The 21580-nt window shown below is 46.0% G+C and overlaps 1 protein-coding gene across 2 annotated transcripts in view; it reads right to left on the reverse strand.

Annotated features, from left to right (window-relative positions):
• Positions 1-21580, reverse strand: part of MAPK4 (mitogen-activated protein kinase 4) — a 112762-nt gene that overhangs the window by 36983 nt on the left and 54199 nt on the right. For both annotated transcript variants that reach the window (XM_026666304.2, XM_087958637.1), the window contains 2 exons: positions 15779-16043; positions 13558-14129 (listed from right to left, as the gene is read on the reverse strand). In XM_026666304.2, the coding sequence (XP_026522089.2) occupies positions 13558-14103 (546 nt within the window). In that variant the 5' untranslated portion in view covers positions 14104-14129; positions 15779-16043. The remainder of the gene's footprint in view (positions 1-13557; positions 14130-15778; positions 16044-21580) is intronic.

Raw genomic sequence — 21580 nt, forward strand, 5'->3', positions numbered from 1 at the left:
GGGTGTCCAACCTTGGCAACTTTAAGACTTGTGGACTTCAACTCCCAGAATTCCTCAGCCAGCAAAGCTGGCTGAGGAATTCTGGGAGTTGAAGTCCACAAGTCTTAAAGTTGCCAAGGTTGGACACCCCTGGTCTAGTCTAACCAAGGGGTGACACGATAGCAGCGTTCCAGTATTTGAGGGGATGTCACAGAGAAGAGAGAATCAGGCCATTCTCCAAAGCACCTGAAGGCAAGACAAGAAGCAATGGATGGAAACCAATCAAGCAAAGAAGCAACCTAGAACTAAGGAGAAATTTCTTGACAGTGAAAACAATGAATTGGCAGCATGGTTTGTCTTCAGAAGTTGTGGGTTCTCCATCTTTGGGGTTTTTTAAGAAGTGGATTGGACAACCATTTGTCTGAAATGGTAGAGGGCCTCTACCTGGAACAGGGGGTCCAAGGTCCCTTCCAACTCTGTTATTTTGTTATATTTTTCTGATCTGCAGAAAACCCTTCCCACCGCAAACATCCTTGAAGTTATGGGCAGCTTCCAGCCCCTTGCTTTATTTTATCTGATCTGCAGCTTGGACTTACACTTGATGTTAACAGTCTGGGGGGGGGTTATATATCACAAATATTTATTCGCTAGCTGCATTTTTTCCGATCTCTCTTTCAAAACAAAAACAGCCCAATGGTCAACAAAAGCGAGCTCGTTCTGAGATCTTGGGGAGCCCAAAACACTCACACAGTTCGTAGGGCCTATCAGCGGGTGAGTTGTGCGAAGGTCGACCCGTGTTTGTGCGAGTTAAAGCAAGATCAAAAGCCCAGCTGCACCAAAGGAAGAAATATTGGAGAAAAAGACTTGGCAAGGGGGTTGCATAAACAGGGCAGCAGGAGCTGTTTCACACGAGCCAAGAGGGAGTGCCAAACTATTTCTCTTGACAAAAATCACAGTCACCCAAAAGCTAAGTTTCATGGTTGCCCCTTATGCTCTCCTAAAAGTGAGAATAGAATAGAATAGAATGGAATGGAATGGAATGGAATGGAATGGAATGGAAGGGAAGGGAAGGGAAGGGAAGGGAAGAGAAGAGAAGAGAAGAGAAGAGAAGAGAAGAGAAGAGAAGAGAAGAGAAGAGAAGAGAAGAGAAGAGAATTCTTTATTGGCCAAGTGTGACTGGACACACAAGGAATTTGTCTTGATGTAAATACTCTCAGTATACGTAAAAGAAAAGATACATTCGTCAAGAATCATAAGGTGCAACACTTAATGATAGTCATAGGGTACAATAAGCAATCAAATAATAGGAAACTGTTTCATAGGAAACAGTCAATATAGATAGTGAGGATACAAGCAACCAAGTTACAGTCATACAGTCACAAGTGGGAGGAGATGGGTGATAAGGAGTGATGAGAAGATTAATAGTAATAGTTGTGCAGACTTTGTAAATAGTTGGACAGTGTTGAGGGAATTATTTGTTTAGCAGAGTGATGGCATTCGGGGGAAAACTGTCCTTGTGTCTAGTTGTTCTGGTGTGCAAACATAGCATCGTTTTGAGGGTAGGAGTTGAAACAGTTTATGTCCGGGGTGTGAGAGGTCTGTAAATATTTTCACAGCCCTCTTTTTGACTCGTGCAGTATACAGGTCCTCAATTGAAGGCAGGTTGGTAGTAATTGTTTTTTCTGCAATCCTAATTATCCTCTGAAGTCAGTGTCTGTCTTGTTGGGTTGCAGAACCAAACCAGACAGTTATAGAGGTGACAGACTCAATAATTCCTCTGTAGAAAGATCTTGCTTTTACCTTATGTATCCCAACTATTTTTTTTTTCTTGCGGTTCAACAGAGGGCAAGTGAAATCCCGGTTAGAGGGAAAAAAAAAAACCAATCGTCCTTAATCATCCGTACAACTAAAGATAATTCACACCACAACATATTAAAAAACAACAGCCGAGGAATAAAACACCACTTCTATTTTTCTCTTTGTCCCTTTATTCTTTATAACTGTGCATGACCAACCATTGTGCATTGCTTTTGAAAAAATTACTTAATTTTTTTCCCCCCCCTCACTGCGTTTGGCAAGTAAGTGAGACGGCTTAGCCAAAGCTTTTTCGAGGCAGCTTTGCAATGATTCCCACCCCCCTCCTCCCATTCTGATTGCTAATGTTCCCTAAAACAACAAAAAATTCTAAAAAGCACTACCATATATGGGCCGATGATGGGTTTCCAGACACCACCCAGCGTCAAAAGAGTTTCAATGGATCCCTTCTTCTTTGCCAGGAACTCATTCATAAAACGAAACAAAGTCTTCTTTTTCAGACCAACGCTGGGAATGCGCCTGTGGATCACACACAACCTTGGCACCTGCCAGGTTTTGCTGTTTTTCCAAGAAAGTTTCTTTTAATAAAATGAAGGGGATGGTGGCATTAGTCACACAGACAATGTCATTGGGATCCCATTCCAGGTGCGTTGCCCCAAACGGAGACCACAAGCATTCTCGGAAAAGAAAGAGGTTTAGCAGAGTGAGTACCTTACAAAGGGGATGGGTAGCATAAAAATGTAATAAAATAAAATAAATAATAAAATAAAATAATCATAATCATAATAATCCTGAAAAAGTGGTCAAAAATGAGCATGGTGGTTCCTGTGGTACTCGGCATACTGGGTGCTGTGCCTAAAGACCGAGACAAGCACTTAAAAACAATTGGCACTGACAGAATCACCATTGGTCAGCTGCAGAAGGCCACCTTACTGGGATCTTCTCGCATAATCCGCCAATACATCACACAGTCCTAAGCACTTGGGAAGTGTTCGACTAGTGATTTCTGATATGAAACCCAGCATAGTCATCTTGTTTGCTGGGTACACTGTCATTTTTTGTGTATAATAAATTATTGTTGTTGTTGTTGTTGTTGTTGTTATTATTATTATTATTAATTATTTTGGAAACTGTGCCAAAAATTTGGATTTGAGTATAGTAACAACTACTGGGAACATCAGGTTGAGAAGGTTCTGGAGAGTGAAAAAGTCAAGATCTTGTGGGACTTCAGAATTCAGACTGCCAGGCACTTGGGCCGCAACACACCTGACATAACAATAGTTGAAAAGAAAAAGGCTTGGTTCATTGAGATTGCAATACCTGGTGATGCACAAATTGGAGACACGCAGCAAGAAAAAAAATCACTAAGTATCAGGATTTACAAATCGAAGTTGAGTGACTTTGGAAAAAGAAATCGTGTGTTATCCCAATTGGAGCCCTTGGAGCAATACTTAAAGGGCTACCTCGTTATTTGGAAATTCTGAATTTATCAGACTTGAATACCCTGATTCTTCAAAAAAAAAACAACCACCCTACTTGGAACAGCTTATATGCTCCGACGCTACCTGAACAGTTCCTAGGTCCTTGGTTAGGACTTGAGCTGTTGAGCCACCAACCAGGCCCCAAAGGCTGTGAATCTCACTAAAGATTAACCAATATTAATAATAATAATAATAAATGCCATTGCAAAGCAGTCAAGTGACTATGGGATGCAGCAAACAGCCCAGTTGCTGAGTGTCCTAAGTACAGTCATGTGACTGCTGGTTGGGGGGAAGCGGAGCGTCTCCCAACTCCTGGAACTTCAAATCTGTGTCATGTGCCAGGTAGCTCTGTTAGAACTTTGCAAGAATAACTATTTTTTCTTTGTTTGTTATATAAAATATTAAAACAATACAAAAACAAATAGTAGGAAAAACAGGGGAGGGAAAGGTGAAGGCATTGACTTCCTACTCCTTTTGGTGCAGTAGAATAAGATAGTAACATCCAACCTCAACCTTTTATGTTTACATAATATAGTAGTATAAACTAGACATTTCTATAACAACAAATCTATCTAATTGGTAAAACCCAAAATCAAAGCTTCATTATTTTTTTCCCCCACCTCAAGCACAAAGTCCAGAAGCGGTTTCCAAGAAGAAACAAAAGTACTGATTTTTTTTTCTTTTATTAAAGCAGTCAATTTAGCCATCTCTGCTAACTCCATCAACTTCTGGAAAATCTATGAACTATGAACAAAGGGATCAGTTCAGAGGTGGTATTCAGCAGGTTCTGACCAGTTCTGGAGAACCGGTAGTGGAAATTTTGAGTAGTTCAGAGAACCAGCAAATCCCACCTCTGACTGGCCCCACCCTCATCTATTCTCTGCCTCCCGAGTCCCAACTGATCGGCTGGGTCTTCTTTGGTTGTCCTGCACAGGAGAATGGAGCTGGAAAGCAGGTTAATGGGGTGGGGAGGGAATGGAGATTTTGCAGTATCCTTCCCCTGCCATGGCCACCAAGCCACAGCCACCAAGCCATACCATGCCTACCAAGCGACACCCACAGAACCGGTACTAAAAAAATTTGAATCCCACCACTGGATCAGTTATAAATCAAGGACTACCTGCACTATCTAAACTCAGATGCCACCGTTCACTCAGAGGCTGGGTGAGGGGTGCAGAACCATGTCTTCCTTGTCTCTGTTGGTTTCTTCTCTTACTCATTCTCCTCTTTTTCCTTTGGTACTATGACTAACCAAACTACTCAAAATTTCTGCTACCAGTTCTCCAGAACTGGTCAAAACCTGCTGAATACCACCTCTGAACTGATCTCGTTGTGACCGTTCATAGTGCTTCAAAAGTTGACGGAGTTAGCAGAGATGACTAAATTGACTCCTTTGATAAAAGAAAAATATATATCAGTAGTTTTGTTTCTTCTTGGAAACCGCTTCTGGACTTTGTGCTTGAGATGTGGGGGTGGGGAGGAATTGAAGCTTTGATTTTGGGTTTTACCAATTAGATAGATTGTGCTTTTGTGCACCTGGACAAAAGCACAGTATTGTATTGTATTCCAGTATACAACAGAATACAATACTGGAAAAATGAAGATATACCACGAGATGAAGAAATAGTTAAGAAAATACTAGATTGGGCAGAAATGGATAGACAGACATTGAAAATTAAGCACAAAGATCTGCTTAAGTTGAGATCTGCTCGAAAAGGGTGATATGAACATAATCAAAGTCTAATAATGGTTTGATAACAATATAATACGATATGGATAGCTGATATATATCATATGAATTTTAATTTAAGGGTAGGAGAGGTTAATATTGTGCAGAAGAGATATGTACCAACCGACACACTGTACAATGGAAAGATGGTTTTATTGGATGTTTTGTGTTTGTGTTTGTCTGTTTGTTGTTAAAATAAAAAAAATCTTTTAAAAAAGAAAAGAAAATAAAATTAAGCAGAAAGAGGACGTAGAATATTATCAAACATGGAATTTATTTTACCAATGGCTGGCAAAAAGGGGTGGAGGTTCAGAATGTAATTTGTAGTTAAGCAAATTAAATACCCAGACAACCCGATGTTTATAAAGCACTAAGAAATGTATTTAATAGAAAATCCATTTTTAAAAAAGCACAATACTCATTGACCAAGGCAAGCTGACCACAGAGTTAAGACATGAGTTGGGAGAGGAAGGGGCTGTATTGGATGTTTTCCATTAAGCCCCCAATTCTCTTCTTGGCTCTCCCACCTGTAGAGAGTAAGGGAATCCAAGGTCTTTGGCAAACACTTAGCATTTTGTTCAGGGGTTTCTGAAAACCGAAGCAAACTGAGTCAGAAGCGCACAGACCCAAGGAAGCGTTCCCACTGGCAGTGACGTGTTTCCTTAAATTAGGGAAGACAAAATATAAATATGTAAAACTGGAACACCCTCCCGCTAGCTTGGTGCAGCTGGTGGTGGGAGGAAGCAGCCGGGCTACAAACTGGAAATTCCCCTGCCATCTGGCAAAAGCTGAATCCTCAGTGCTCAAAGGTAGCTCAGCTTCATGCAGTCAGTCTCCTGTTTTCGAGGCCTGCGCAGCTCTCCTCGTTCTTGATGGCAGCAAAGAAAAAAAAGAAAAATGAATTTCACCTTTATTTAGACCTTTTTTTTTCCCCCTCCTCCCATACATACGGCGTGCAGGGGAGAAAAATAAAAACAATTTTCAAAGCTGCCTGACAAAAAAGGTAGGCCATTCTCATCACGTCGGCTGCGGCTTCTGGCAGGTGAGAACTGACATCTCCATCATGGCCCTGTTATTAATCCCAAGGATGAGCTCCAAAAAAGGTAGTAATTTACTCACAGGAGCATGTAGCTGGTTTCCTATCATTATCTTTTATTCCCTGATGAGAAGATGGTACCCTGTTTAAAGCCATTACTTTCTTTAGCCACACACCGAAAGATGAGGTTCTTCTATTGTTGCTATTTTAAAAATTTCAAATGCTTTCCCTCCATCCCCCTCTCTTTTTAAATAAATGAAGCCTGCACAACGTTATACAACTTGTGTTGTTTTGTTTTTTGGAACCGGGAGGCAGCATCAGTTCATATGTGAACTCATTCTTCTGTTCTGACCTAGGCTTCTCAAAAGCACAAAGCCGACTCCTCGTCCCAATAAAGCCTCTCCAGCAAAGTCCCAGCCAACAGTCTTTCAAGAGATTTCACAACTATAGACCTTTATCTGGCTTGGAGAGTTGCCAGGCCAATATCTTCCAAACGCCACTCTGTAGCAGACAATACTTGGCAAGGTGTCAGGAACAGATGAATTGAACTAACTGTCTCCTGCAAACACCATTCTCCTTTCGCTCCTCTATTCCCTATGAGAGGGGCCATTCACCGTCCACCTGTGGCTTTACTCCCGAGTCGACCTTTGTTCCTTGTTCCCTTCTCCTGGCAGCCCTGCGCATGCACACACTGGGAACAGCTCCAGCTATTCTTCTGCCCCACCGATCTCCAACTCTGAAGGCAGCTGATAATTGTCAGACAGCCCTGGCCGCGTCTCTGCCTCCAATGCAGAGCCCTCGTCAGAGCCTTCCCCAGAATCCAGAACTGGCCTATGAGCCTCCCCAACCTCCTCACTGTCCAAGTCTGCCACCAGCTCTGCTGGCCGCTGGCAGACCACAACATCTTCAACCTCAGCTGCAAAAGCCAGAGGTTTGCAAAGGAGACGTAGCAGCAGATTGGGGATAGGAAGTCTGATGCTTTTAAAAGTACAGGTAGTCCTTGATTTACAACAATTCGTTTAGTAACCAGAGGAACTGAAAAAAGCGACTTATGACTGCTTTTCGCACTTACAAAAGTTGCAGCATCCCCATGGCCAAGTGATCTTTTGCAATTTACTGACTGTTCTGATCCAGGCTTCGTCAAATGTAATTAATCACAAACTTGTTTTAAAAGCAAAACCTATTTTATTGCATTGCTGGGAATTGTTTTCATTCCCAGCCAGAACTCATCTTAAATAGTTCCCCAAGATAAGCACACACTTTCAGTTCTGTGGGATGCTGCCAAAAACAATTAACTATAAAAGAAACCAACCAAAGTACATAGAGCTTCAAGGAGGACTCGGAATTGATCAAACTACTTTGCTTCCTGCAAAGGTTTCATCATCTTGGCCTGACCTTTATACCTTATGGGAGGGGCAATCACCTCCCAGCCTTACTCCTGAGTTGCCCCTTTTGTTTCAGCTGCTCTCGCCTTCTAGCAGCTCTGCGCACACGCGCACAGGGAACAAGCTCCCCTGGGTCCTCTGCTTCACTGCTGCCAGACTCTGAAGGCTCCAAAGGCAGCACCCCACTCCCAGATGGTCCTGGCCCCATCTCTGCATCGGATGCAGGATCCTCATCCAAGTCCTCTCCAGACTCCCTGACTTTCTTCCTCACTGTCTTCCTCACCCTTTCTTCCTCACTGTCCAATTCCGCTGCCATCTGCACCGGTTGCCGGCAAACCACAACACTGACAAGCAAAGTTAACGGGAAAGTCAGATTCACTTAAACAACCACGTGACTAACTTAATAACTGCAGTGATTCAGTTAACAATTGCGGCAAGAAAGATAGTAAAACGGGGCAAAACTCATTTAACAAACGTCTCAGCAACAGACATTCTGGGCTCAACCATGGTTGTAAGCCATGGACTACCTGTACAAAAAGATTTTAAAAGGAAAAAAGAAACAGAAGTGAGAGGTTCAAGGGCTCTGAGACTGGGGAAGAAGGGAGGAACGGGGAGGAAGAGAAAAAGAGAAAAGGAAACCAGGAATGGAGGGTCCAGGATAAGGGACAGCTGGCATCTTGAACAGGGTGCAACGTTTTCCTGCAGGTTCCAGTTTTGCTACTCAAAAATGAGAAATAATTTCATTAAGGAGAAGGAAAACCTGAGGTCTAGTCCTAATTTGGATGTGAACACTTGTTAGATGACTATTGATCAGTCCCTTTCTCTCAGCCCTAGGAAGAAGGAAAAGGCAAACCATGAAAATATCACAAATAATATTGTGTGGATTTATGGCAACCAATGGACAGGAATCAATGCAAGTCAAGGATTGGAAGAGTAGAACAGAGCAGAGCAGAATACAACAGTCCAGAACAGAAGCAGAGCAGAAAACAAAACAAAACAAAATAGACTTGGCTTTATTTATTTATTTATTTATTTATTTAGGCAGGGGTGTGAAACTCACGGCCCACGGGCCAGATGCGTCATGTGCTGGCCACGCCCACACCCAGTTTAACGAAGGAGTGGGGGGAAAGTTGCAATAAGTCACGTGATGATTCCGTGACGATGCGAGTTTGACACCCCTACTCTAATGGGTCAATGTCAGTGAAACCAATGCCCAATTGAGTCACCAAGCCTAGCCTGGATTTTAGGTACAAAGACATTTTTTTATTTTTTTCACCAAAAGAATCTCGGGAAATCAGTTGATCAAACATTTGCTCTATCCTACCTTTGCGTGGAGAAACTCCAATTTCTCCCCATTTTCCCCTTCTCTCACATCCAGAATGGCCAAAACCCTGGCTGTACAGGCTGTGCTATTCTGTTGCACTATATACAGGTAAGTCCTCGACTTACAATAGTTCATTTAGTGACCGTTCAAAGTGACAACAGCACTGAAAAATGTGACTGATGGCCATTTTCCCAGTGATGAGTTTTGTGATCAGGATTCAGATGCTTGGCAACCGATTCACATTTATGACCATTGCTGTGTCCCTTTGGCAACCTTCTTACAAGCGAAGTCAGTGGGGAAGCCAGGTTCACTTAACAACCATGTAACAACCAACTTAACAACTGCAGTGGTTCCTTTAACAACGGCGGCAAGAAAGGCCATACAATGAGGCAAAACTCATTTAACAACTGTCTCGCTGAACTACAGAAACCTCAGGCTCAATTGTGGTTGTAAGTCAAGGGCCACCTATGGTCCTTTTGGACATCAAGACAGAAGTCCATGGAGATTCTCAGTCAGCCACGTGATGGCTGTCCCAAAAGTGCTTTTTCAAAGAGGCAACTGGACTTTCTGATTTTTCTCTGAAGCTGTTTCGCTTCTCCTCCAAGAAGCTGAAGAAGCTTCTTAAATGAGAAGTGAAACCTCTTCAAAGAAAAACCAGAAAGTCCAAGTCCAGTTGCCTCTTGGAAAAAGCACCCACGGGGACATCAAGGCAGAAAGTAAATAATGCTATGATCTTCTGATATGAATGCCCCAGCGGAAGAAATCTTGACATACAGTGTACTTCAGCAACAAAGCTCTGATAGCTCGGCAGGATAAATATGTCAGAGCAGGAATTTACTTAAACATTACTGGAGAAACAACACATTTTTGAAAGAGATGAGAAGAAAAAATATCACAAAGGCTCCAGTTCCCACTGCAATTAATTAGCACAGTATGGCACCCTATCTTTGTTTAATCCTTGCAGCAAACGTCTCTTGTTTCTTTTGAATCTGCAAAAGGTAAGAAGAACATTTGCTAGGAAAGAGGCAATAAGCATCTTTCATGAGCCAAATGACAGATGGACGGAATGGTACAAGGAGGCCCTGTTTTGTTTTAACAGCATGAGGTGTGATAAATTACAATACCAAACATTTACTAAAATGTCTGCCTTGTTTAAACTGGCACATTTATTTTAACAGTAGGAGGTGGAAGACATTCATATCTTTCTCAGGTTTGCACCCAGTTGCAAGATGTATGTTTTCAAGCTCCCTTTTATCTGTTGTAATTATGCTGTATTATTTAATTTGAGGCTCCGTAGAGTGAACACATTATTTGAAGGAGACAGTTTCATTCCTGAGGTGTAACTGCTAAGGGACAAGGCCTTGCGATGGAAGCGTTGAGGTGCCAGCAAAACTCGTTCACCTGTTGAATAGTGAGTTTATGCCAATACATATGAAAGCATCTTACTTGTAAAGACATTAAGGCAGGGGTGGGCAAACTACGGCCCGCGGGCCACATCCGGCCCGTTGGTCTGTCCAATCCGCCCGCCCTGAAAAAAAATCGCTGGCCGTGGCGTATTGCCCTGCACCATGTGGCCCCAAAGCTGCAAAACAGTGCGGAGCGCTCTCGGGTAGGAAAGAAAGAAGAACTTTGCAAAGGCCTCGGCTGGGAGTTCAAATCACCTTCGAGTGCGACCTCTCCAAAGGTGAGTACCCGCCGATCCCCTTTTTTTCCGGGGCTTCCAGGCTTAAACTTTGCAAAGGCAAAGTTTGCAGGCGGGAGCGTCTTCCGGCCGAGGAGTGGGAGGGTTCCGCCCAGTGGGCGGGCGGGCTGCTTGGAGCAGGCTGCTTGAGCCACCTAAAGCTAGGCCGCTGCTGGTGGAGCCTTGCCCTGCCTTGGTGCCCGCTTCCCGGCTCGGCGGTCCTGCTCGGGCAGCACCTTAAAAGCCTGCTCCCAGCACCCGAGCAACTTCCCAGCAACTTGCGGCTTCCTTTTTCCTCGCGGGCGCTCACGCCTGGCCCCGAGCCGCGCGGCGGAGGGGAAACCCGGAGCACCGCCGGGTCGCCTCCTCCAAGCAGCCCGCCCGCCCGCTGGAACCCTTCCCGCTCCTCGGCGGGAAGACGCTCCCGACTGCAATCTTTGCCTGTGCAAAGTTTAAGCCTGAAGCCCCGGAAACCCAAGCAACTTCCCAGCAACTTTTGGCTTCCTTTTAACTCCGGGTGCTTGCGCCTGGCCCTGAGCCGCACGGGCGGAGGGAAGCCCAGCCAGTGGGCGGGCTGCTTGGAGGAGGCGACCGGTGGTGCTCTGGCAGCAGCAACAGGCAGTTCCGCCCGGCTCCGCTCAGGTGTCCAGCTGGGGCTGTCAGGAGTTGCTACCGCCGGCGCAGCTCGCACGGCTCCAGTCCCGCGCTGCCTTGGGAAGGAAAAGGCAAAACTAGGAGCCGCTGAGCCTGAGCCTCCGGTGCCGCTGCTGCCGTTGCAAAGCACCGCCGCGGCTCTTCCTTTGCCTTTCCCTTCCCAAGGCAATGCGGGACTGGAGCCGTGCGAGCCGCGCGGCGATAGCAACTCCTGACTCAGGGGCCTCCGAGGGGAGGGAAGGAGGGAAGAGGGGAGAAAGGGTGGGGGGCGATTCCCAAAAAAATCTTGTGCTGACCCGGCCCGTCTGTCAAATTTTAAAAGTCCATGCGGCCCCCGAGCAAAAAAGTTTGCACCCCCCTGCATTAAGGTATGGACAAGGGAATATGAGGGAGGAGAAGACTTCCATCAATGATCAGGAACTGGGTATGTCTAGTTCAGTGGTTCCCAACCTTTTTTTCGCCCCGCACCCCTAAAGAAATTTCACTCGAACCTCACACCCCCTGAAATTTAGACTTTAGGAACTACTGAACGCATTAAATATATGGTAGGATTGAATCTTTTCAGCTATGTATGTGACAGCCACTAAATAACGATACTTAACTCTAAAATGAAAACAAGGTTAATCCATTGCATAATAAATAAAAATGGCAACATATAGCCAATATCCTATTATTTACCTGGACTTTTCTCGCACCCCCTGGAATATCGTCTCGCACCCCCAGGGGGTACGAGCACCCCAGGTTGGAAACCCCTGGTCTAGTTTAATAAAAAGAAGGACTAGGGGAGATATGATAGCAGTCTTCCAATATCTCAGGGGTGTTGCAAAGAAGAGTGGGTCAAGCTATTCTCCAAAGCACCAGAAGGCAGGACAAGAAGCAATGGGTGGAAACTAATCAAGGAGAGAAGCAACTTAGAACTAAGGAGAAATTTCCTGACAGTCAGAACAATTAATCAGTGGAACAACCTGCCTCCAGAAGGTGTGGGTCCTTCCAACACTGAAGGTTTTTAAGAAGAGACTGGACAGCAATTTATCTGAAATGTTATAAGGCCATGATGGCGAACCTATGCCACACATGCCAGAGGTGGCATGCAGAGCCCTCTCTCTGGGCACACGAGCCATTGCCCCAAATCCACTCTGCTGCACATGCGTGTACATGACTCCCGCCGGCCAGCTGGTCTTCAGGTCTCTGCTGTGTATGCGTGGGGGGGTGGGGTGCATGAAAAGGGTGCATGCGTGCATTGCATTTTGGGGATGTGCACACGTGTGCATGCTTTGGGCACTTGGTGCTGAAAAAGGTTAGCCATCACTGTTATAAGGCTTTCTGCTTGAGCAGGAGGTTGGACTAGAACAGTGGTCGCCAACCAGTGGGCCGGGGACCACCGGTGGTCCACAAGAAAATTTTGCTGGTCTGCAGAGAAATGTCTCCCCCAAAGCAATTAATCCAGGCTGCGCGGAAACACAAGGCTGCGCCAACCACATGGCCTGTGGGAACACAAGGCTTGTGTTGCTTGCATTGCAAACAACACGAGGTAGTGAGGGGAGGGGGGAAAGGGAGGATGGGGGGAACTTGCCCCACTTGCCCCACGAGCCTCCCCTGGCCATCGGGCTACTTCTTTCCGCTTCTTCCTTCTTTTGCTTTTGGCTACATGCAAGGAAAGCAGCAAAAGTCTTTCTTTCTCTCCCCCAAACTCCACCAGAAAGAGTCTTTGGGACCCTGCAAGGCCTCCTGCTCCAAGAGGCTGTGCCAGCGCAACAAGTTGAGACTCATTTCTGGCAGAGTTTGGGGGAGAGAAAGAAAGACTTCTGCTGCTTCTGCTGCTTTCCTTGCATGAAGCCAAAAGTCTCTCTCTCTTTCTCCCTGAGAACGGAGCTGGAGATGGTATCCTGCGAGATTCCAAATAAAGAATGATCGATTGGTAGGAAAACGGGATGGTGGATTTTCCTGCAGACTTTTGGGGGGATTTTTCCAGGGTCTTTGGTCCACAGGATTTAAAATTATGAGTTTGGTGGTCCCTGAGGTCCAAAAGGTTGGCGACCCCTGGAGTAGAAGACCCTCAAAGTCCCCCCCAACTCTGTTATTCATTGTTCTGTTATTGTTCTGTGATGGTGGCACATCGGTTAGAATGTAATATTGCAGGCTAATTCTGTTTACTGCCGACTGCCAACAGTTCGGCAGTTCAAATCTGATTGGCTTAGCTTTCCATCCTTCCGAGGTGGGTAAAATGAGGACCCAGGTTGTTGGGGGCCATAGGCTGACTCTGTAAACTGCTTAGAGAGGGCTGTAAAAGCATTGGGAAGCGGTATATAAGTCTAAGTGCAATTGCTATTATACAACACAGAAATGTCTGAATGTCTCCCTGGGAGAAACAAATCTCACAAAGCCCGAGATTACTCTGGGATGGTAAATCTGATACCATCGTCTATGTGAACAGCGATTGGGCCACGATAGCAAAACAAATGGAATGTCATACCTTGTGTGAGTAATGTTGATCCACAACACGGGCCAGTCCAAAGTCACCAATCTTCAACAGCAAGTCATTGGTATTGATGAAGATGTTGGCTGGTTTCAAATCCCTATGTAAGACATTGGCTGAATGGATGTATTTCAGGCCCCTGAGCAACTGGTACATGAAAAGTTTGGCATGTTCTTCTGAAAGTGGTCCTTGTTCCAACAGACGAGCCAGGTCCGTCTCCATGTATTCCTGGATGATGTACACCACGTTGAATTTGAACAGGTCTCCCTGGAGGTCCGCCCCTTTGGGCCCTAAGACGTCATAGACCTTCACAATGTTGTCGTGATCCAGTCGGCGGATGATCTTGATCTCCCGGAAAGCATGCTTCAAGCTCTGCGCATCGTTGATGGCGATCTTTTTCACGGCAACTTTGCAGCAGCTCTTGCTGTCGACTGCAGACAGAACCAGCCCGTTCACGCCAAAGCCCAACGGCCTGAAGTTGATGAATCGGCAACCCAGGTCGTAACCGTAGACGCTTGCAATGTAATCACACTTCTCTGCCATGGTGCAGGGTCTACTCCTGCTTTGCCCTGTAATAAAAAGTCCAGGAGGAGGTGAAACAGTCTCCAATGACCCAGGTGGTATGAACTAAAACAAATCTTCATTCTTAACCGTTACAATTTGCCATGCTAGAGGCCCATCAGATCAAAGGAGAAGACATTCATTTCAAAGGTATCAATTTTTAGATTGCATCTCCAAGTTTTTTCCAAGCTTTTTGATACCAATGATAGAGAAGATGAGAGAAGGCTGGCATTGTGGCCTGTCGGCTGCCAGCTCCTCCAGCAGCCAAATCAGAGGAGGTGTGGGAGTCAACATCAAAGGAACCTGAGAGCTCCAAGGGGGAAGAGGGAATGGAGCTGGCAGAGAGAGAGGGGGAGGGAGAGGGAGAAGGAGAGACAGAGAGATGGAACCTGGGCCATCTGTGAGCCCTCAGATGGAGAGTCAACAGTCCCCAGGTTTGGAGGTGGCTGATGAGGAAGAGGAGGAACAGCTGCATCCAGTGCCTGACATGCAGATGCACAAAAGGCAGAGGAGAGGAGAGCAGTGGAAATCTATGGGCCGGTCCTTGGGAAGGAAGAGCCACTGCTACTAGTGAAGCCCCACCCTAGCTCTGGGGATAAAAGGCACGGGGCGGGGATGAATAGATGTAGCAGACAACTATTCATCTCCCTGCCGGACAGACTTGTTAGCCTGTGGTAAGAGAGAAACTTTTTGCCGGGGCTGCTGGCGCTCCTAATAAAGGAATCTGAGTTAACTTCAGAGAGTTTGTTGTGTTTGGGGAGCTGGGTAAGAACAGCTGGCTCTGCTAGTAAGGACATGTCCTGAGAGCAGCCCCTTCCACGGTAGCCAAGACTGCCTACCAACTAGAAGTCAATGGCCAGCAACCTCGAGGGCGCCCAAACCAGAGATGGCAAGATACTATCAACAAAGATATGCAAACTGAGAGCCTGCGCCCTGGAGACGCAGCTGACCATGCAAAGTGGCATTCAATGACCTGAAAAATGGACCCTGCACTTGCGGGAATAGGCAAGGAAGAAGAGCTCCAAATGTTTTTCCAAAATGAACTTTCTAACTTAAAAGCGTCAATTTAGATGAGGGATTGGGTGGAAAAAACTAGTTTTAAATGACTCTCCTCATCTTTCAATTCCTGGAAATGCAACGTCATGAACTTTAAATTCTAGAACTGTGATGGCGAACCTATGGCACGCAGAGCCATTTGTATTGGCACGCAAGCCACAGGCAAGCTTACCTCACTGCGCATGCACATGCCTCACGGCTGATTTTTTTTGGTTGGTTTGAGGTCTTTTTTGGCCTCCCAGAGACTTGGAAAAAGCCTCTGCAAAGGTTTTTCAGAACAATAGGCCCATTTATCACCTCCTGTAATACCAGAAGTGACGAAATGGGCCTATAATTCAGCCTGAAAAGCCTTGCAGAGGCTTTTCCCCAAGCCTCTGGGAGGCCGAAAAAGGCTTCAAACCAACCGGAAAAAAAATCAGCTGTGAGGCGCAGCGTAGGTAAGGGGGGGCGCGCATTGCATTCTGGGTGCTGGCGCACGCACAATTTTTTGCACAGGAGCCCCAGAAGGTTAGCCACCACTGTTCTAGAATATGTTTAATATCCCATTGGTTTTGACAGATATGGACTTCCTGCTACAGGCTTTAGAAAGCAACATTTATACCTGAAACTTCTATTTTTCATGGGCTCCGTCAGCAGTTTTCTTGAGCGAGACCAGAATGAAGGTTGATATTCATTCCTTAATACAAGATTAATTTCCAGTCCCATCCTCACAAGAAGATAAATTTTGTTCTCTGTCAATTGAACGCAAGACCACTGTTGTCTATCCTAGGCATTTCCCCGTTTTTCTGCATCTTCTTCTTAGTGGTAGATTCCTCATTTACTTTTCATTATGTCTCTCTCCTTCTCGCTGGTGATCATCGTTCTTCCTGTAAGGAGAGGGAAAAAACCCCCATAAAATTAACTTATTAATATAATTATTTTTATTTAAATGCTGTCTTTTTGAAGTTCAACATGCCTAAGGAAAACACAAACGAGATAGACATGATGTTAACATCATGTTGTAATTCTTCCAACTCCTTTGAAAGTTCATGAAATATCAATTTATATTAAAATATGTCCCTCTCTGTTGATCACACTGTTGAATAAGTAAGGGTGGGGATCAAGGAACCAGTTTGGTGAACCGGTCGTAACATTAAGCAGAATCAAGCAGCTTCCTTATGCAGGTCATTTCAGATATCATGAAAAAGAGGCAAGCTGTTAGGCAATTTATTATATTTTATTTTATTTTATTCTTGCAATTTTAGGAACAGATGCTTGGGTTCTTGTTCTTTGTTTTGCCTCGAGTAGCAGAATAATTTGATTCCCTTTCAGTAGCAATAATGAGAACGTGCCCATTGGTTCAACCAGCAAATAAGTTTACAAAATAAAAGTCCAAACATCTGAGCCACAGTCCCATTAAAGACTTCAGCAAAGGTGAGAAGCAGCCTTATCTAGTCTCAGGTTGAAAACTTGCCCATTCTCATACAAGACTATCAAAAACCCTATATCAGGGGTCCCCAACCACTGGGCCCCGGACCGGTACCGGACCGTGGAACATTTTCTACCGGGCCGCCGGTTTGCTGGGCACCGCCATCTTGTTTTGATGAGAAAGTGCTTCCGGGTGAGCTTTTCCGGTTGGAAAGCGGCGTTTGGGTCCTGAAGGAATCCTTGCGCCTTAGTTTCATCGAAGGGGGCGGCGGCTTCGAACAAAACTAAGGCGTGAGGATTCTTTCAGCACCCAAAGCAAGGCGAGCCGAGCGACCGTCCCGAAGCCCATCGACAAAGGTACAAAGGAGGAGTTGAAGGTGGCGGGGAGAAGTGGGGGACGGCTGGCTGGCCGGTCGCTGGGCTCGCCTTGCCATGCATGCTGATGCCGGTACCGGGCCGCAGATGATTTTGTGATGCCGGTACCGGGCCATGGCACAAAAAAAGTTGGGGGCCACTGCCCTATATGATTTCTGTCTTCTTATTAAGAATACAATCTCACGTGGTTCAAAAGAATATAATTTTCCATTTCCTTTCCTTTAAATCAGGGGTATCAAACTTGATTTCATTGACGGCTACATCAGGGTTGTGTCTGACTTTGGAAGACCGGGGTGGGCATGGCCAGGGTGGATGTGGCCAGCATGACATCACTCATCTCAGGGGTGCCAGTGATGGCCTGAGTGCTCTGACAGTGAAAATGGGCTCCCGAGCTCCATTTTCAGCTGCAGTAGCCTCCTGCCACCCTTTCCAAGTGAAAACAGAGCTCGTGGGAGGCACGTAAGGCCCTACCGAGCTCCGTTTTCATTGGCAGAGGCACCACAGGCTGGTCCTTCACAGGCCAGATCTAAGCACCCCGCAGGCTGGATCAGTTTGACACCCCTGCTCTAAATCAGAGGTCCTCAAACTTGGCAACTTTAAGACTTGTGGACTTCAACTCCCAGAATTCTCCAGCCAGCTCTGCTGGCTGGAGAATTCTGGGAGTTGAAGTCCACAAGTCTTAAAGTTGCCAAGTTTGGAGACCCCTGCTCTAAATCGTTCAGCTAGCACCATATTGCAAATCCTAATATAGAACGATGTTGTGCCAAGCTATAAGAGCAGGTAGGGGGGGAGCAAGTCCCACTTTTCATGCCTTAAAAATATAAAGAGTAGTTGCGACCTATTCCCCACCCCAAAATAATTTCTCTGCTTACCTACAAAGGCTCCTTACCTTAGTTAATGTACGTATTTGCCGGCGTATAAGACGACTTTTTTGCCCTGAAAAACATGCCTCCAATTGGGGGTCGTCTTATACGCCGGGTCATCTATACGCCGGCAAATAGTAATTGGGAAGCACTGCGGCTGCCGCGGCTGAGGCACTTTGCGCACTGTGGAAGCGAATCCCGTGAAGCCGAAAGGAGCAGCCAGCCTTCTCCCAGCTCCCAAGGAACGAGGCTCGCACCGCCCGAGCTCCGCTGAGTATCCGGCTGGGGCTGTCAGGAGTTGACACGCTGGCGCGGCTCAGCGAGCTCCAGTCCGCATTGCCTCGGGAAGGGAAAGGCAAAACCAGGAGCCGCTGCTGCCATTGCAAAGCACCGCCGCGGCTCTTCCTTTTTGCCTTTCCCTTCCCGAGGCAACGCGGGACTGGAGCCGCGGAGCGCGCCAGCGGTAACAACTCCTGACAGCCCCAGCCGGATACCTCAGCGGAGCTCGGGCGGTGCGAGCCTCGCTTCCTTGGGAGCTGGGAGAAGGCTGGCTGCTCCTTTCGGCTTCACGGATTCGCTTTCCACGGTGCACAAAAGTGCCTCAAAAAAAATAAGTGCAAAAGTGGAAGGCGTGCGGAAGAGGGGGCGAGTATATAACAAACTATATTTTGAGTGGAAATGTTGGGGGTCGTCTTATACGCCGGGTCGCCTTATACGCCGGCATATACGGTATGTATAAATGACCTGGGGAGAAAAGAGGAAAAACCACAGACTACTTTAAGACATGTGGACTTCAACTCCCAGAATTCCTCAGCCAAAAAAGTTGGGAGACCCCTGGATTAGTGAATGGTAGGTGTTAGGGATATACACCCTAGCAGAACGTGCAACGGCAGTCTAGCAGGCAGGCAGATATGTGAGACAAAACGTTGTAGTAGCTTACACTCAGTAAGACAGATACACTGTGCAAGTTAAATAGTTTTTATTCCAGCAAGAGTTATAGCATAGTCAAACGGTCCATATTTCATACACTAAGTTCAGTCAGTCCGGGGGTTATTCAGTTTGCAAAGTCCAGTGTCGAAGAAGAGTTCATTAAACTTACAATCAATCAGTCCAGTGATATATCTCTTTTGCAGTCAGAGATATGAAGAAAACCAAACCCCTTTTCTTCTCTCAGCAAACACGCAGTTATCACCATCAATTCATCATTGTCAGCATTCCAGTAAAAGCCAGGGCAAACAGTGAGCTCTCTTGCTCCCTCTTATGGTGATTTTACAACCGTACCCAAAAACTTGGTTTACAGTTTAAAGTGATACATACACTTAAACTCACTAACATAGTTTATATATTATTTTACCCAAACTAAGTTAGGTAACCAATGTTATCCCTAACATTAGGGTTAGAGGCAGCTTAGACTGCAGCAGGAATGTGGTCAGGGCAATACTTTCCGACTGCAAGATTCTGTTAAATATCTTAAATATAATGTTAGAGCTAGCAGCAATAGCAATAGCACTTAGACCTATATACCGCTTCACAGGGCTTTACAGCCTTCTCCAAGCAGTTTACAGAGTCAGTCTATTTCCCCCCCAACAATCTGGGTCCTCATTTTACCCACCTCGGAAGGAGGGAAGGCTGAGTCGACCTTGGACGTGTCAGGATCGAACTCCAGGCTGTGGGCTGAGTTTGCCTGCAATACTACATTACAATCACTGCACCACCCCGGCTCTCCTTGGTGTGCTTTTTGTCTGGACTACAGGATAGTCCTAGACTTGCAACAGTTCATTTAGTGACGGTTCAAAGTTACAACAGCACGGGGAAAAAAATGGCTCATGATTGTTTTTCGCCATTACGACCTTTGCCGTATCCCTATGATCATGAGATCAACATTCAGGGGCTTGGCAACTGGTTCCTACTTACGATCGTTGTTCATGTGATCACCTTTTGCGATCTTCTGATGAGCAAAGTCAATGGGGAAACCAGATTCACTTAACGACCAGGTTACCGGCTTATCAACCGCAGTGATTCACTTAGCAACTGAGACAAGGCAGGTTGTAAAATGGGGCAAAACTCACTTAAACGTCTCATTTAACAACAGAAATCTCAAGCTCAATTGTGGTTGTAAGTCAAGGACTGCCTGTACTTCAGAAAGCTGACACCTTTTCAGCCTATTTTAGATTACATGGAAATGACCCCTTTACATAATGAAAAGCGCACAAAAGAAACTCAGTTGGCTGTCACAAGAAGAAAAAATGTCTCTTCTTCTTTTTTTTTTTTTAGATCTCTATTGCCCTTCCTATCTTTCTCTAATGCTGCTGTTTCTCGTGGCAACAGCAGTTGTTCTCCATCTTCTGCCCCACAAGACCACTGATTTAATACTGGGCTAGAATGCCGCTCCCCATTTAATACTACTCTCCACTTAATTTAATGAAGGAGAGCTTATGTTAGCATTCCTTTCAAAGCAGGAGGGGTTCTCGGTTAAATTCTCCAAGTACTGTACATCATGTTCTTGTATTCATGCAGTGATAAGTTGGCCAAGGGTGTACAGAATCTGTGTGTGTGAACATCCTGTTTTTCATTGTACCCTCACACCTCTAAGGACAACAAGCTTGTTTATTTGTTGAAACTGAATTCAGGAGGTATAGGGCTTGGTACTACGGCTTCGTCCTATAATTGAAAGGAATGTCTAGAAAACAAGAAAAATACATAGAATCTACTACTGTGCTGCCCCACTTCCCACTCCACAGACACACACACACATAGAACAAGAATCTACAGGTGTTTATTCAAACCCCCACAAAAAACAGGTCCTCAGAAAGCCCGTGTTACACATGTCCAGATCCCGAGTTCGGCACGGCAAGAGTCACTGAGTAACTGAGTCCAACGGGCACACACAAAGTCCAGGGAAGCAGTCCAGGAGTCCAAAGGGTCAAGATACATGGCACAGACACACAAAGCACAGAAGTGGGCATGTTGCTCTAGCAACACTCAAATCCTCAGAGTGGGATCAAGTAGGCAACCCAATGCAGCCCTTCATGAGAAGTGAGGTTGCCTCCTCATGGGTAGTCTTGCTCACCAACATTGTGCCTGTCTCCTCTCTGCTCTGTGTGTCCTTGGATCAACTCCTCCTCATTGCTAACGGTCCTGGTCATGGCCTGGAGCTTCCTGACCAACTTGCTACAACTCAACTGGCTCAGTCTCAACCTGTTGCTGCTCCATTGACCCAGCTGACAGGGTAACATTCTCCGAGCCCTGATCCTGACCAACACTCGGCTCCATGCTTTCCTCTGCGGCGGGGATGTCAAACTCAAGGCCCAGGGGCTGGATCTGGCCCACGAGGTGCTTAGATCTGGCCCGTGAGCCTGCCCTAGAAACAGTGAAGGACCAGCCCACGGTGCCTCTGCCAGTGAAAATGGAGCCCGGCAGGGCCACGCAGCCCTCCTGGGCTCTGTTTTTGTTGGCAGAGACTCTGAGTGTTGGTCCTTTGCTAGCAAAACAAACTCAAAACAAAACAAAAGGAGAAATGGTTCCCCTTTTGCCTTTGAGCATGCAAGAAGGGACAGGAAAGGAGAAAGGGAAAGAGGAAAGAAAAAGAAGGAAAGATGGGAAGGAAGGAAGGAGAATGAAGAGGGGAGGAAAAAGGGAAGGAAGGAAGGAAGGAAGGAAGGAAGGAAGGAAGGAAGGAAGGAAGGAAGGAAGGAAGGAAGGAAGGAAGGAAGGAAGGAAGGAGGGCAGGAAGGAGATTATGAGAGTGAGGGCGGGTC

The sequence above is a fragment of the Notechis scutatus genome, chromosome 2, assembly GCF_049901735.1.
Source record: "Notechis scutatus isolate UNSWTSFEM ecotype Mainland chromosome 2, rNotScu1.2, whole genome shotgun sequence".
In the NCBI taxonomy this organism is placed as follows: domain Eukaryota; kingdom Metazoa; phylum Chordata; class Lepidosauria; order Squamata; family Elapidae; genus Notechis; species Notechis scutatus.